Source organism: Oxyura jamaicensis, chromosome 17, assembly GCF_011077185.1.
Source record: "Oxyura jamaicensis isolate SHBP4307 breed ruddy duck chromosome 17, BPBGC_Ojam_1.0, whole genome shotgun sequence".
NCBI classification, from domain to species: Eukaryota; Metazoa; Chordata; class Aves; order Anseriformes; family Anatidae; genus Oxyura; species Oxyura jamaicensis.
This window is the reverse complement of record NC_048909.1, coordinates 270,048-283,959: the sequence shown is the minus strand read 5'-3', so window position 1 is coordinate 283,959 and position 13,912 is coordinate 270,048. Positions and strand designations below refer to the sequence as shown.

The 13,912-nt window shown below is 59.2% G+C and overlaps 1 protein-coding gene across 8 annotated transcripts in view; it reads left to right on the top strand.

Annotated features, from left to right (window-relative positions):
- The first annotated feature begins 583 nt into the window (after positions 1 to 583).
- Positions 584 to 13,912, top strand: part of ABCA2 (ATP binding cassette subfamily A member 2) — a 43,310-nt gene continuing 29,981 nt past the window's right edge. For 5 of the 8 annotated variants that reach the window (XM_035341275.1, XM_035341276.1, XM_035341278.1 and 2 more), the window contains exons 1-3: positions 584 to 779; positions 13,364 to 13,457; positions 13,504 to 13,506. In XM_035341275.1, the coding sequence (XP_035197166.1) occupies positions 714 to 779; positions 13,364 to 13,457; positions 13,504 to 13,506 (163 nt within the window). In that variant the 5' untranslated portion in view covers positions 584 to 713. Of the gene's footprint in view, positions 780 to 13,363; positions 13,458 to 13,503; positions 13,507 to 13,912 lie in introns of those variants that run through there. The other 3 variants (XM_035341273.1, XM_035341279.1, XM_035341280.1) reach the window with 3 other exon arrangements.

Sequence of the window (13,912 nt, the reverse complement as noted above, 5' to 3'; positions counted from 1 at the left end):
AGCGCAGCGCTCGCCCTGCCCCAGCAGGCCTCTCCCCAGCGGCACGGCCACGCCCGCCGTGGCCATCCTGGCGCAGCAGGGCCCCGGAACGGCGGCGGTGGCAGGGCCCGGGCTGGCGCTGCCGGCCCGCCGCGAAGCTGCCCCGAGTGGGGACGCGGCGCTGAGGGCGGGCGCGGCCCCGGCCCCGGCGCCCGCCTCAGCAAGCGGCCGGGCCCGCTCCGTGACGGTGCGGGGCAGCCCTCCGAGGAGGGCTCGGCCTGCCTGCCCGGGCCCCGCCGCCCTGGGCCGCAGCACGACGTCTCCAGGCCGCGGCACCCCCGGGGTGGGCGGAGGGGGGAGCACCCCGGGCCCCCGCGGCGGACAGACGGGGTCTGCAGCCCGGCGGTGCCTTTAAGGGGCGGTGGCGGCAGGCGGTCCCGGGCCGGGGGCGGTGCTGCACAGGGCCAGGCCGGGCCAGGCCGGGCCGAGCCGAGCCGGGCAGGGCAGGGCGCGGCACGGCACGGCACGGCACGGCACGGCACGGCACGGCACGGCACGGCGGGCACGGGGCGGGGGCCGGGCACGGGGAATTCCGCCCGGTCCAGCCGAGCCTACTGCGGACAAAGGCGGCGGCGGCGGCCTGGGCATGGCGGTGGGCGGCGGGTGAGCTGCGGTGCTGAGCGGGGCGGAGCGGAGCGGGGAGCGCCCTGCGGCGGGGCCGGCGCGGAGCGGCCATGGGGTTCCTGCACCAGCTCCATCTCCTGCTCTGGAAGAACGTGACGCTGAAGCGGCGCAGCCCGGTGAGCGCCGGTGGGGGCCTGGTGCGGGGCTGTGGCCCGGCCCGGGGGGGGCAGTGCGGGCGGGCGGGTTTCGGGCGCGGGGTGAGCAGCAGCCCGCGGCCAGAACCCGCCGGTGTCCCCGCGGCGGCTCCGCCCGTGCAGCCGGCGGGGGCCGGCTCGGTGCTGCGGGCGCCGGCATCTCTAGCTTTGCGGTCCTGGGAAAGCCGGGGTGGCCGAGCCCTGCCGGGGGGAGCGAGGCGACACGTCCCCCTCCCGGTGCAGGCTTGGGGTGCAGGGCGGAGAGAGCCTTGTCCCCGGTGGGGGGCTGGCTCTTCTCCGTGCCCGTCCGTCCACCTGCGTGGGCTGCAGGGCAGCCCCGTGGGGCCGTAGGCTGTGTGTAGATGGGGGCTTGGTCTCCATGCATGCCGTTGTGTGCGCTCTGGAGCCAGGCTGTCTTGGGCTTGGGGCTGCTTTTGACGCCTTTGGGTGCTGGTCCTCTCTGTTCCCTTGCTGCAACCCTTTTCTTCCTGTCGGTTAGGCTCTGGAGATGAATAATGCATGTGGTGGTGGAGATCTAGGGATGTCCGCTTGCCTTGCAGGCCAGAGAGAGAAAGTGTGGATGCTGTCTATTTATAAACGCACAGAACAGATGAAAAACACCCCTCCTTGCCTGGCTCCTGGCATCTCTGCGTGCCCTGGCACAGGCTGGGCAGCTCAGTGGTGCACATTTTGTAGCAGCAACAGTTAGGTCTCTTGCCTGTCCCTGCTCCCACCACGTGCCTGTGGGAGCCGTCCAAGCCCTTGGCAGCAGCAGGCACCGTGTATGGGTGCTTGCATGAGGAGTCCAGGGCTGCTGACTAGACTCTCTCCCCTCTGCCCAAATGTCCACCACGTGCAGCTCCTCCCTCCCCACCTTGGACCTGTCTCAGGTTTCAGAAGCACTGGGCATTTGCAAGCTCTGTCTATGGTCCCAAGGGCCATGTCTCTGATGTGGGAGAGCCTTCCCAAGTCCTCGATGTCTGCATGCTATAAATAGGCTTCTAAATTGTATGTGGGTCAGGGCTGTGTCTTCCTAGGGTGCTGGAGAGAGCTGTTCCTGCTTTTTCGGCATGAGATCGAGAACCCTGGTCTGTCCCAGGGGTTTGTCTTTGCTCTGCCCCCTCCTGAGCTCCCAGACTGGTGGCAGAGGAGGCAGGTTCCCACCTCCACCTGGCTGCTGGTGGAACTGGCTTGAACCGCTCGCTATGCACATCCATACTGGTGTGTGTGTGCATTTGTGTGTGCTGGCGTTGAGAAACTGGTTTAACCCTTACTTGGCCTCTTCTGCCCAGTGCGTCTAGGGGAGGGCTGGCCTGATCCTCCCAAGCAGGTGGGGGATGCGATGGGGGGTGCTGAGGCAGGCACTGCCGCACAGAGTGCGGGTCTGTAGGGCCTGCGTGCATGAAGGGCTGGAGGAGAGGTGCTGGTGGGGAAGGGCTGCTGAAGGCCCTGGCCAAGGAGGAACCCCGAACCCCGGAACGAAGGGCGTGGGCTGGCTGGGGGAGGGGTGTGCTGGGCACGGAGGGAGCTGGTTATTTTTAGAGGGTGGGGGAGGGTAGTGAGCTGCTGCTCCCAAGCTGGTGATTCTCTTTCCTCTTTCCCCTCCCAAATATCCTGCAGGCCTGATCCAGCAGCATGTGAGCCTTGGGCCCTACTTCATCCTGGCACATGGAGCGCTGGAAACTGCTGGGAGCGTGCTGGGCCAGGGAGGGCACGGGCAGGACCAGACTGAGGCTGTGCCATGGGCACGTGCCCACTGGGGCAGCCCCTGCACAGTGGATGAGGGCGATGCTCTCGGCTGAGTCATCCCCACCCTGTGCCCTGAGTGCAGCCAAATGGTTGTGGCTGGGGACTGCCTTGACCCTGTGTGTCACAGACCCCTGTCCGCAAGGACACACAACAGGCTGGCACAACTGTACTGGGTCTCGAGCTGGCCCTTAGCAGCTGCCCTGGACCTGGCTGCCAAGCCCAACAGGTGCTGTGTCTGGGGCTGCATGCATCTTTTGGGCATCCATTTCTCCATGCCTCCTCAGCTCTGCAGGCAGTGCAGGAATGCAGCGCAGAAAGCTGCAGTGTGGTTGCCAGCTCCCAGGCTGCTGGGCAGGAAAGGAGGAGAGTGAGGAGCCCAGGCCCAATCACCTCTGTATGCAGGGGCCGTCATCTGAGTGGGGCAGGGGAAGGGCTGTCACCTCCTTGCCCCCACTGATGCCACATGAGGGTGCAGAACAGCTACCCCATCCCAAAGAGAGAGCTGCCCCTAGCACAGAGCATGGTCAATGGCTGGATTTGGTGCAACCCCTGGGACGTTTGTGTCCTGAAGGCACAGGTGCCTTGTGCCTGTCACCTGAGCTGATCTCTTGCTTCCTTGAACTCCTGCTGCATCTGAGTCCTGCGGTCACCTCGCACTCCCCTTGTGCATGAGGACAACAGCCTGCCTGCTCCCAAGGCAGTTCTGAACCCTCCCAGCAGCCTGGGAGCAGAGCTGGCTGGTGCTGGCAAGCTGGGGCAGAGTCAGGCCAGCATTGTCAACCTCTGTGGATCCCTGCAGCTTGCTCTGCCAGGGGGGCGGAGGGGGGGAGGCACAATGCCCTTGCCCACACTCCATCCAGAGCTGGACATCTCACCAAGGGAAACCAGCCCCTGAATCCCTTGGGCTGACCAAGTGGTGCCAGGCAGAGGTTAATGGACCAGGCTGGGTTGATAAAGCATGGAGGAGCCCAAGACGCTTCCCTGGCTTAGGTTCACCCTGGGGAGTCAGAGGTGGTGGTGGGATGGGAATAGGTGGACTTCTGGTGCTGTCATGGAAGGAGTGTGGTACCTTGGCTGCCCTTGCTCTGCTGGTAGCTGACTGTTGGCATGGGGCACTGCACTGGGGTGCAGGCCTCAAACCACCGTGTCCTTTCCTTCCTGGTAATGCCTGGACTGGAACCCTGGGGCAGCAGGGCAGGGGACAGGGAGGGTTTATCTCCCAGGCAGATGCCTTGTGCTTGGCAGAGCCCATTGCTGCAGGCACTGGGGCTCAGGAGAGCTGGGGCCAATCTCTTGCTCTGCCACTGAACTATTGGTGGCCCTGAGAAAGTTGCCTTCATCCTGGCACCCAGACTTGGGGGCAGTGGCTAGGTTAGCACCCCAGTGAGGTACAGCAGCAGTTTTGAAACAAACTTTTTCCTCAGGCTCTGCACTTGCTTAGGGCTTAGCTTGTCCACCTGAGAATGTAGCAGTGGCAAGTGCCAGCCCTGTGCAGGGTGGCTGTGCTATCAGGCAGCCATGGGAGAAGGTCCTGACCCACTGTGCAACATATCACTGTCTTCTGTGACTCTGCTTTCCAGCCCTTCCCAGGGAGGGTCTTGCTTTGCCCTGGAAGCTTGATTCTGCAGTGGTGGTGTCAGAAACCCTTGCTGCAGTCTTGAGACATGCCATTATGTGTGGGTTCAGCAGGGATGAGGCAGAGGAGCTGGGCGAACTGCAGGATCCATGGCTACAAACAAAAGCAGTAAGGAAAGCAGGGCAGGAGCATACCAGAGCTTGACATCACTTCATCTGTGGAAGAAACCAGCAAAGAGCAAGGACGTCACCAGACAAACTTGTATACAGTACCTGTGCTGCTAAGCACCTTGGGTGGTGGCTGAGTTGGGCACTGTACCTTGGCTGTGTCGTAGCACCCGTGTAAGGATTTGGAGTCCAATCTGTGGGAGTCTCTGACTGCCTAGAGTGGCTGATCTGTTCTAGGGGCTAATTGGGGGTTTGGTTGTGATTTTTATTCTTCACAGGGTAGAATTTGAGGCAGGAGCCCTGGGGCATTGGAGGTTTGAGCAGAACAGCATCACTTCATGATGGAGTGAAGCCAGGGCTCCCCCTGTCCCAAGCACAGGCAATTCCCGGGTGCAGATGCTCAGCAGTCTTGAACGGTGCAGGTTTGAGAATGTCTTCACGCAAAGGAAAAATCCACGACCTATGGCACCTTGACTCTGCTGGGACTGGGGGTGAGCAGAGCTGTGTGCATCTTTAGGGATGGGCTCTCAGATAACTGTCAATAGTTAATTAAACCTACACAGGATGTAAAGTGAACAGGTGAACTCTCAGGTTACCCCAGGCATTGTGTGAGGGTAGAGCCAAGTGTGTTTGGCCATCTTTCCTGGTTGCTTTCAGTGCAAACATGTCTGGGACAGGAAAGCAAGTGTCACTGGAGTTCCCGGCTTTGAATTGCCAGTGATGGAAGGGTGCTGTTGTGTTTTATTTTACATTTTATTTTAAAGTGCTGTCTGCGCAGGACTCTTCTGGAGGAATGGTAAAGAGGAGTTGAGACTCCAGGAGCTGCTTCTGTGCCTCACCCTGGCCATTTGGGACCTGCTGCAGCAAAGCATGTACCAGGACACAGTGCACAGGCCTGGGGCCACAGCACCCTGTTCCTGACGAGGAGCTCCCAGAAGCTTCTTCCCAGTGCTGGATGGGAGCAGAGATCAGCCTTTGGCGGGGTTTGATCAGGCTGGGCTTTGTACTGACTCAGGATGCTCTTTGCCCCACTCTTTGTTTGCAGCTGGTGCTGGGGAGGCGGGGGTGGTATGCACAGGCTGGGCCAGTGCTGGCGCAGCGCTGCCAGGCAGCATCCCCGTGAATCACCACCACAGCAGGAGGCTGCTCGCGCACTGCTGCAGGGGTGGTGCAGGAACAGCACAGGGACAGTGCGGCCAGGCCTGGCCTGGCAAGGGCACCTGTTGCAGAGCGATTCACAGGCACTGCACAAGCTGCTGCACTGCTCTTCCCCTGTAGCCAGGGCTGCGAGCGTGCACGCGCAGGGCTCTGCCTCGCTTCACAGCCTCTCCCTTCCCACAAAGTAGAGAGGGGCGGCAGTGCCTTCCCCCAAACTGGTGTGTGGTCATGGCCCTGCAGGCGCTGACACCATCTAGCCTGTGCTAAGGCCAGGCAACTCCTGTCAGTGGGAAGGTGGACATGTCCTGAGCTTGTGTGGGTGTGTGGGACCTGTTTCACTGTGTGCTGCTTGGCATGAGCCAAAGCCATGAAGGGCAGTGCAGTTTTAGTGGGCAGCACTGGGGCACTGTACAGGGGGGATGCTGCAGGACTCTCTAAGGGGCTGTAGGTGCTGTTGGGAGGGCAGCAAGGGGCTGTGATTTATTTCCTTCCCTCTGCATGTGCAAAGCTCCAGAGGAGCAACAAGGACCAAAAAACACTGGATGCTGTGTTGTGCCTGAGCCTCAGCCTTCCCAAGTGCAGCAGGGCTGACATCTAAGGTCCGTGCATGGCAGAGCTTGTGCTTTGGGGGGAGCAGACATGGTGCTGTGCTGCCAGGACTGCTTGGGAGTTGGCTTAAGCTGGTCTCCCCTTCTGTAGGTGTTGGTTTGGGTGCAGAGAGGAGGTGGAGGGGTAGGGGCTTTGGTGCTGAGAAGTGACACACACCTGGGAGCAGTGCTGCAGCTAGCCCAGGAGCTGGTCCAGCATTGTCGCTGATGCCACATCCTGATGGACCCTTCTTGCTGGCACTCAGCAGTGCCCTCTTACTTCTTTACTGTAGTGGTGAAAGAGCACTGGACCACGTTGCCCAGAGAGGTTGTAGAGTCTCCTTCTCTGGATATATTCAAAACCCACCTGGATGCCATACTGTGCTCTAGGTGATCCTGCTTGGCAAGGGGATTGGGCTAGATAATCTTCAGAGGTCCCTTCCAACCCCAGCCATTCTGTGATTCTGTGGGGCTGGCACAGGGGAGGAGCTGTCCATTGCTCTCCTGTGGCTCCCCTCTTGGGGTCATGAGAGGCTTCAGCAAACCCAGGGAGGGATTTCCTTGTCCTCCAGACACATCAGGACCTCCAGCTTCCCCAGGCTGTCTCGAGCCAGCAGTGCCAGTGCTGTCTGTTGGGCAGAACCAGAGGCAGGTTATGAGGAGTAGAGAGGGGTGGCTGTGGGACCAGTGACAACAGGCACAATTTGGGCCAGATGAAATTGTGACTAGACACAGGGGATAATAGCAGCCAGATCCAGTGGATGGACCAGTGGGCTGGGCTTGGTGGCCCTGGTGTGACCAGGGTTGTACTACAGGTGGCCCCATGGCTTGAAGCAGGCCCTGCATTATCTGGAGCATGGTACAGAGACTGAGGCTGGAGGGCAGTCACCAAGGGTCAGGGCACAGGCCAGACATGGCCTTTTGGGTGTCCTAGCAGGGCTGGGAGTGCTCAGCCAGGTGGTGACCACCAGTGGGTGTCAGTGTCTGGATCCCTGCTGGGGTGCCTCCACAGAACTGGCCCAATGTGGAACATGCCTGGAAGGGAGCTCCACTTGGCTTCTTCTCTCAGGTACTGTGGGTTTGTGCAGCTCTGAACACTGCGCTGGGATGCTGGGGTCTTTGATAATCTTCTCACAGGGACCACAACTTAACCCATTTATACTTCTCAGCTCTAAGACCGTATTTGCAGTAAGTAGGTATTTGATGGTGCTGCAACTAAAGTTTGGAGCCATCAATACATTTAAAATATTTTCTCTAGTCTTTAACCCCTGTTCCCTGGGTGTCCTGCAGGCTGTCACCTTCTGCTTTGTGGGCAGTGCTGGGGCCTGCAGGAGAGACTGGTGGGGAAATGGCAGCTGCAGGGCTTTGCTCCCTCCCTCTTCCCCAGGGAAGAGGTTGGGCAAACCCTGCCCCTCCCTCTGAGGTTCAGAACAGGGGCTCACCACAGGCCAGCCTTAACTGAGCTGTGTGACTGCGTGGTGCTACTATGCCTGGATCAGGCCCAGTAAATATCCTTGCTTCTGCCAGGGGAGCAGCTGTCCCCCTGTGTCCTGGTGACAGACCAGGGCTGGGGAGGGTGCTGGTATGGTAGTTTTGAGGTGTGGGGACCTTGCTGGAGTCCCTACAGGGTTTGGGTTAGAGAAGTGGTTGAGAGGCAGCTGCCTGGTCCCAGCCTGGGGAGACTCCTGGCTGCACCACTGCTAGGCCATGCTGGCTGAAGGTGATGGCCATGGGCTTAGGGAGATTTCTTGGAGCAGGCAGGAGGGATGGAGCGAACTTCAGGCAGGTAGACTTCAGGCAGGTAGCACTAGGCATAGAGAGCTGCCTCAGCCCTGGGCCTGGCTGCAGGGGGCATCTGGCTTAGCCATCCAGACATGCAGACAACCACATATGTCCCAAGGCAGATTGACTGGGGCAGCTGGGGACGCCAGTGAAGCTGTCCTGCCAAAGTCCATGGTCCAGTGTCTGCTTGGCAGATGAAGACCTTTTTCAGGCTGCACAGCACACAGCCCATGCTAGCCTTTGGCTGCAGTGTGTCCCTCAGCTGCCTGTGGCGCTGGTCCCGAGCGCTGGCTGGAAGGGGACTACGGCCCTGTCAGCGTGGCTCACTATGCCAGGCCAGCCCCTTTGCTCTCGCCCCTCGCTTGGCCGTGTCCCATGGGTTATGTCCAGTGCTTCCACCAGCACAGTGCCCTCCTCTTGCCTCTGCACTTATTCTGCCAGGGTGCCGTGCTCTGGGCACTGTGTGGCCTCCCCTGGGAGCTGCCTACCTTGGCCAGTGCCATGCGAGCAGCACGTGCTAGCCCCTGTTGCTTGCCTGGCATGGAGCTTCAGGCTGGAGCCAGGAGTGTGAGAGAGGCTGAGCACATGGGCCCGGCCTGCACATGCACCGTGTACATGGCATGTGTACATGTACATTCCTCCACAGCTGCATGGATCACGAGCAGGTGCCCCACATTTGTGCAAACACAGCAGTGGTGGCCTCATCCTGTTCAGCCCTCTGGCCAATTGAGGTGGATGCCTGCCTGTGGAGGGGGTTGTACGCATCTATGGGCTGGATCCCTCCAGCAGCTGGGCTCAGGACCTGCCCCAACCAGGCCTCCCCCATTGCTGGCACCCAGGCACGGGGACCCTGGGACCTGCATCCCTCCCATCACTGCAGTTGTGCAAGTACATGCAGACCTGACCCAGTGCAGAGTCAAGAGTGGAACTGGGAAGGAAGGCAGTCCAGATTCTCTGATCAGTGTGGGGCATGGCTGGGCAAGTATACTGAACAGCCATGCTTACAGGGGCACAGCCATTTTTACTCCTTTATTCATCTGTTTTTTGTAGCATCACTTCCTGGTCCACCAGATCCATGCCTTTCCCTGCCTGTGCTTTCTCCCACAATAAGTCCTGTGCAATCCCAAAATACTCTTGCTGTGTCCTCCAGTGTTCCACGTCCATAGGTGGTGACTCCTGCTGGCACTGTGTCCACTGTCTGCTCTGGTGGCAGGTGGCCCTGCTGGGTGCCACCCCTGTGGGGGACTGAGGCTCTGCTGGGACAGGGTTCCTTCCCCATGGGCAGGCCCCCTTGCCTGCCTGTGTCTCTCTGTGCCCTGTTGTGGGTGGGCAGATGCACTCTAGCACATAACCTGGCTGTGGGAAAGGCTGGGCAGAGTATGGAGCAGTCGCTGTTTCCCCTGCACTCTCAGGGCAGGTGTCCCGGGTGATGCTGGGGGACCCTGGAGTCCAGCTGTGGGTGGGAGAGTCTGCAGGAGATGATGCCGGAGTGTGGGTGGCATTGTGTGATGGACTGGGTGTCAGGGCTCGGAGCATGTGCTGGGCTTGGGGGTGAGAGCACCCACCTCTGCTCTCTCTGGGTGTGAGGCAGCCTTGACCCCATGACCAAGGTGTTCAGCACTGTGTGGGCAGCCTGGGGCTGAAGTCCCTGTGCTGTGGGTTGGTGAGCCCTGCTCTGCCCCCACATCTGCCCATGCTTGAGGCACCCAGCCCTGGCACTGAGGGACATGGCAGTGCATGGGGGGGTGGGTGCCTAGAGCTGCTCTGGGGTTGGGGTCAGGGATGGGGGATATATTTGCTGCCTGGTCCCATTTATGGTTTGTCCTGGAGATGGGGTGGAGCAAAAGGTCAATGACCTGCTTTAAAAAAAACAAAAACAAAAAACAACAACAACAACAATGAAACAACGAACAGGCGCTTCCTTTTGCCAACAAGGACCAAACAGTCCTCAAAGGAGCCCTGCCTGGTACGGGTGCAACATGGGGTATTGGGGGTGGTGGTGGAAGGACAGACCCGCACCCGTGTGTGCACAGAGGCATGATTGTGTGCCTGGTAAACAGGCAGGGGAGGGGGGCAGGGGTGGGCACAGGGGCGGTGACAGTGGGAGTGGTGCCTGGGACCAGTGGTGCCACAGAGACAGGGATCCCCTCATCCCTGGCACCACTCCCAGGCAGCCTGGCTTCCTTCCTGCAGCACCCCCTATCCCCATCCCTTCCAGCCCTTATTCCACCATTCTCTTCTTCTCTCCAAATCAGTGGTTCCCAGCGTGGAGTGGGCAGTGAGGAAGCTTTGCAGGGAGCTTTGCTGGGGCTGCAGCGAGGCCCTTGAGCAGCATCTATGGGTGCAGCACCCATTGAGGCAGCCATGTCCTGCCACAGACCCTCCTGGCCATGTCCATGCACCAGCACGGGGTATGGGCAGAGGGGTCCCTCTGCTCACTGCCCTTTGCTGGGCAGAATTGTTTTTTAACTGAGCAGTTCCAGCCCCTGGCTGAGGCTGGTGAAGAGGTATTGCCATCAGAGACAGAAAGGCCTGGCTGTCACCTGTTGCGGACTGTGTCTTTCCAGGCAGACACTTTCATTTTAAAACCCTGTATTAAAAACAAAATCGTTTGCCATTTTTGTGCCTGACCCATCTGGTGTCTTTCTATGGTGGAGTGACTGCATCAGTTGACAATGGAAGACCAATCAATGTTGTCTACCTCAACTTCTGCAAGGCCTTTGACATGGTCCCATATGACATCCCGGTCTCCACATTGGAGAGAGATGGGATTTGATGGGTGGACCATTCAGTGGATAAGGAATTGGCTTGAAGGTTGCACCCAGAAAGTGGTGGTCAATGGCTCTACGTCCAAGTGGAGGCTGGTGATGAGTGGTGTACTTTGAGGTCTGTCCTGGGACCAGTACTGTTTACATCAGTGACATAGACAGCGGGATCGAGTGCACCCTCAGCAAATTTGCAGATGACACCAAGCTGAGTGGTGCAGTTGATACAATAGAAGGAAGGGGTGCCATCCAAAGGGACCTGGACAAACAAGAGAAGTGGGCCCACATGAACCTAATGAGGTTCAACAGAATCAAAGAATGACAATCATTTAGGTTGGAAGAGACCTCCAAGATCACGTAGTCCAACGCATGACCTAACATAACACTAACAAGTCCTCCACTAAACCATATTGCTAAGCTCTACATCTAAACGTCTTTTAAATACCTCCAGGGATGGTGACTCGACCACTTCCCTGGGCAGCCCATTCCAATGCTGAACAACCCTTTCGGTAAAGAGTTTTTTCCTAATATCCAACCTAAACCTCCCCTGTTGCAATTTTAGCCCATTCCCCCTTGTTGTATCACCAGGCACATGGGGGAATAGAGCAATCCCTACCTCGCTACAGCTGTTAGAGTGGGTCCAGAGGAGGGCCACAAAGATGATCAAGGGACTGGAGCATCTCTCCTACCAAGACAGGCTGAGAGAGCTGGGGCTCTTCAGCCCACATAAGAGAAGGCTCCAGGGGGACCTCATTGCAACTTTTCAGTACTTGAAGGGGGCTTATAAAAAGGTGGAGAACATCTCTGCTCAATAAGATATTGACAGGGTAAGGGGGAATGGTTTTACCTAAAAGAGGGGAGCTTTAGATTAGAGGTGAGGAGGAAATTTTTCACTCAGAGGGTGGTGAGGTACTAGAACAGGTTGCTAGGAGAAGTTGTGTATGCCCCATCCCTGGAGGTATTCAAGACCAGGTTAGATGGGGCCCTGAGCAACCTGGTGTGGTGGGTGGCCTCCCTGCTTATGACAGGGGTGTTGGAACTAGATGATCTTTGAGGTTCCTTTCAACCCAAGCCATTCTATGATTCCCTGATTCCTGTGTGGAGTTGCTGCTTTCATCCTTTGCAGCTGTGTGCCGTGTGCACTGGAAGGGTACTGCTCCAAGAAGGACTGGTGAGACGTGCTGGGGGCCTGGCTGCTCTGTTTGGAGGGCAGTGAGATAGCAGTGGGATAGACCTGCTCCAGGGAGCACGTCCAGAGATCACCCAGGTGCCCTGTGACTTCATCTGGTGAATCTGCTGGTACAAATGGGCAGCAAGGGCTGCTCCCGGGCTCCCGGGCCGAATGTGGTGGGTGTTTGCTGCTCTCCAGCACATCTGACCCCAGCCTGGAGGCATGTGGCTGCCTGGCATGAAGCTGCCTTCTCCTGGCATGATGCTGCCTTCTCCCCACTGGTGCCCAAGAGGTGTGGCTGACACCAGCTGTGCTGAGGTGCTCAGCCTATCCCACTGACAGGCTGTTCCCAGGAGGTGGCCAGCACACAGGGAACTGGGCTTGTGCAGGAGCAGGGTCGGAGCTGCCGTTGGCTTCCCAGGAGCTGCTCCTTGCCTGTTGCAGTTGGGTGCCAGGGTCGAATGCAAAGGGGCTGTGGCTCAGCACCAGCAGGGGCTCTGGGGGCAGCATGGGCTCAGCTCAGCCCCAGCTTGGGTAGCAGCAAGGAGTGGGAAGAGCTGTCCCGGTTCCTGTGCCAGTGCAGCTGAATTTGTGTGGCTGGCTCCCAGTGTGCCTGGGGTCTGATCTGGCCCTGGAGTGAGCTGAGGTTGACTCACCTCTCTCCGTGCCTCAGTTTCCCCAGCTGTGGTATTTCCCCTGTGCTCACTTGTGAGGGCAGCAGTAGGGCTCTGTGGTCTGAGCACTCTTGCTACAAACAAGCAGCAGCTGTGCCTGCTTCTATGGGCCGCTGAAGGCATTGGTGCCCATCTCCAGGGCCTCTGAGCATGGAGCCCAGCCTGGGCTGCCTGTGCTATTGGGGTCAGTGTTTCCTGGGGATTTGCAGCAATTTGCCTTATGCAGCTGGTTGAAAATCCTGTCTGGCTGTTGCTTTCTGGGAAGGCACAGAGGAGGTGCCAGGAGGCTGGGATCCCCTGCACTGCCCCCAGTCACACATGGAGATGGTGCCAGGTCCTAATTGAATGTCTCCTCACCCCAGAAGCATTGAGATCTCCTGCCTACATTGGGTTCACAGGTGGGATGGGGCTGGGAGCTCCCTGGGGCCTGGCTCCACTAGCAGAGCAATCACACAGGACAGGGGCACGCTGGGCATGCCAGGCCAACTGCAGGGACCCAGCGAGGACAAGGGGATGTCATGACCAGGCAGCTGCTGGCTGGGAGGGCACTGCCAGGAGGGTGCCTGTGGCTCTTTGCAGGCCACAAGGACCTGGGGCTGTTGTCTACCCTGGGCAGCTACAGCTATGTTGGCCCATCAGGGTCGGGGCTCATGCCTTAGCACACTGTCTGATGGGCCCATCCTGTCCCATGGTGCCCCCTGGCAATGCTCTCCCTGCAGAATGGAACAGGCAGGATGCGGGCAGGGACTAGCTGGAGAACTTCACGTGTCTCAGCCATGGTGGTGCCACCACCCACCTGGAAGACGAGCACAATGCTGCACTGCACTGGGGCATGGGGCAGGGGCTGCCCTAGGGACCTTCATCCTGCTCATGCCTCTCCTTGGTGGAGACCCTGTCCCTGGCTGTTATAAGTCCTTCTGCTTTGTGTCATCTGCAGTGGGTGCTGGCTTTTGAGATTTTCATCCCACTGGTGCTCTTCTTCATCCTCCTGGGACTGCGGCAGAAGAAGCCAACCATCCCTGTGAAGGAAGGTGAGTATGATCTGGTGGTGCCTAGGTCATCCACACCTGGGGGCAGTCTGTCCCCCTCCCCCCCCCCCCCCCCAAGGCACTGGGGAGCTTTTCCAGCAGCTGTCACCATGAACAGCCTGGGGCTTAGGAGGACACTCTGACAGCTGCCAGGGACCCAGAGGAGCCTTCTGGGGACATAGGTTAGAGGAAGGGCTGCAGACAAGTGCTGTTGCTGAAGACGGGCTGGAGAGCAACAGGACTTCCTTGCCAAGGGAGCTTCCTGGGGCTGGCCAGGACCAAGCAGCCTTCAGATGCCATCAGCAGGGACATCTTATCTCTGCCCCAAGGCATTCGTGGGACAGAGGGGTGGTGGGGCTGGGTGGTTCCGGGACAGCTGCAGTACCCCTGAGCACCAGGGGAGCAGCTGGAAGGCTCTGGGAAGGGACAGGGGGATGTGCTCTGTTCCATGCGTTGCC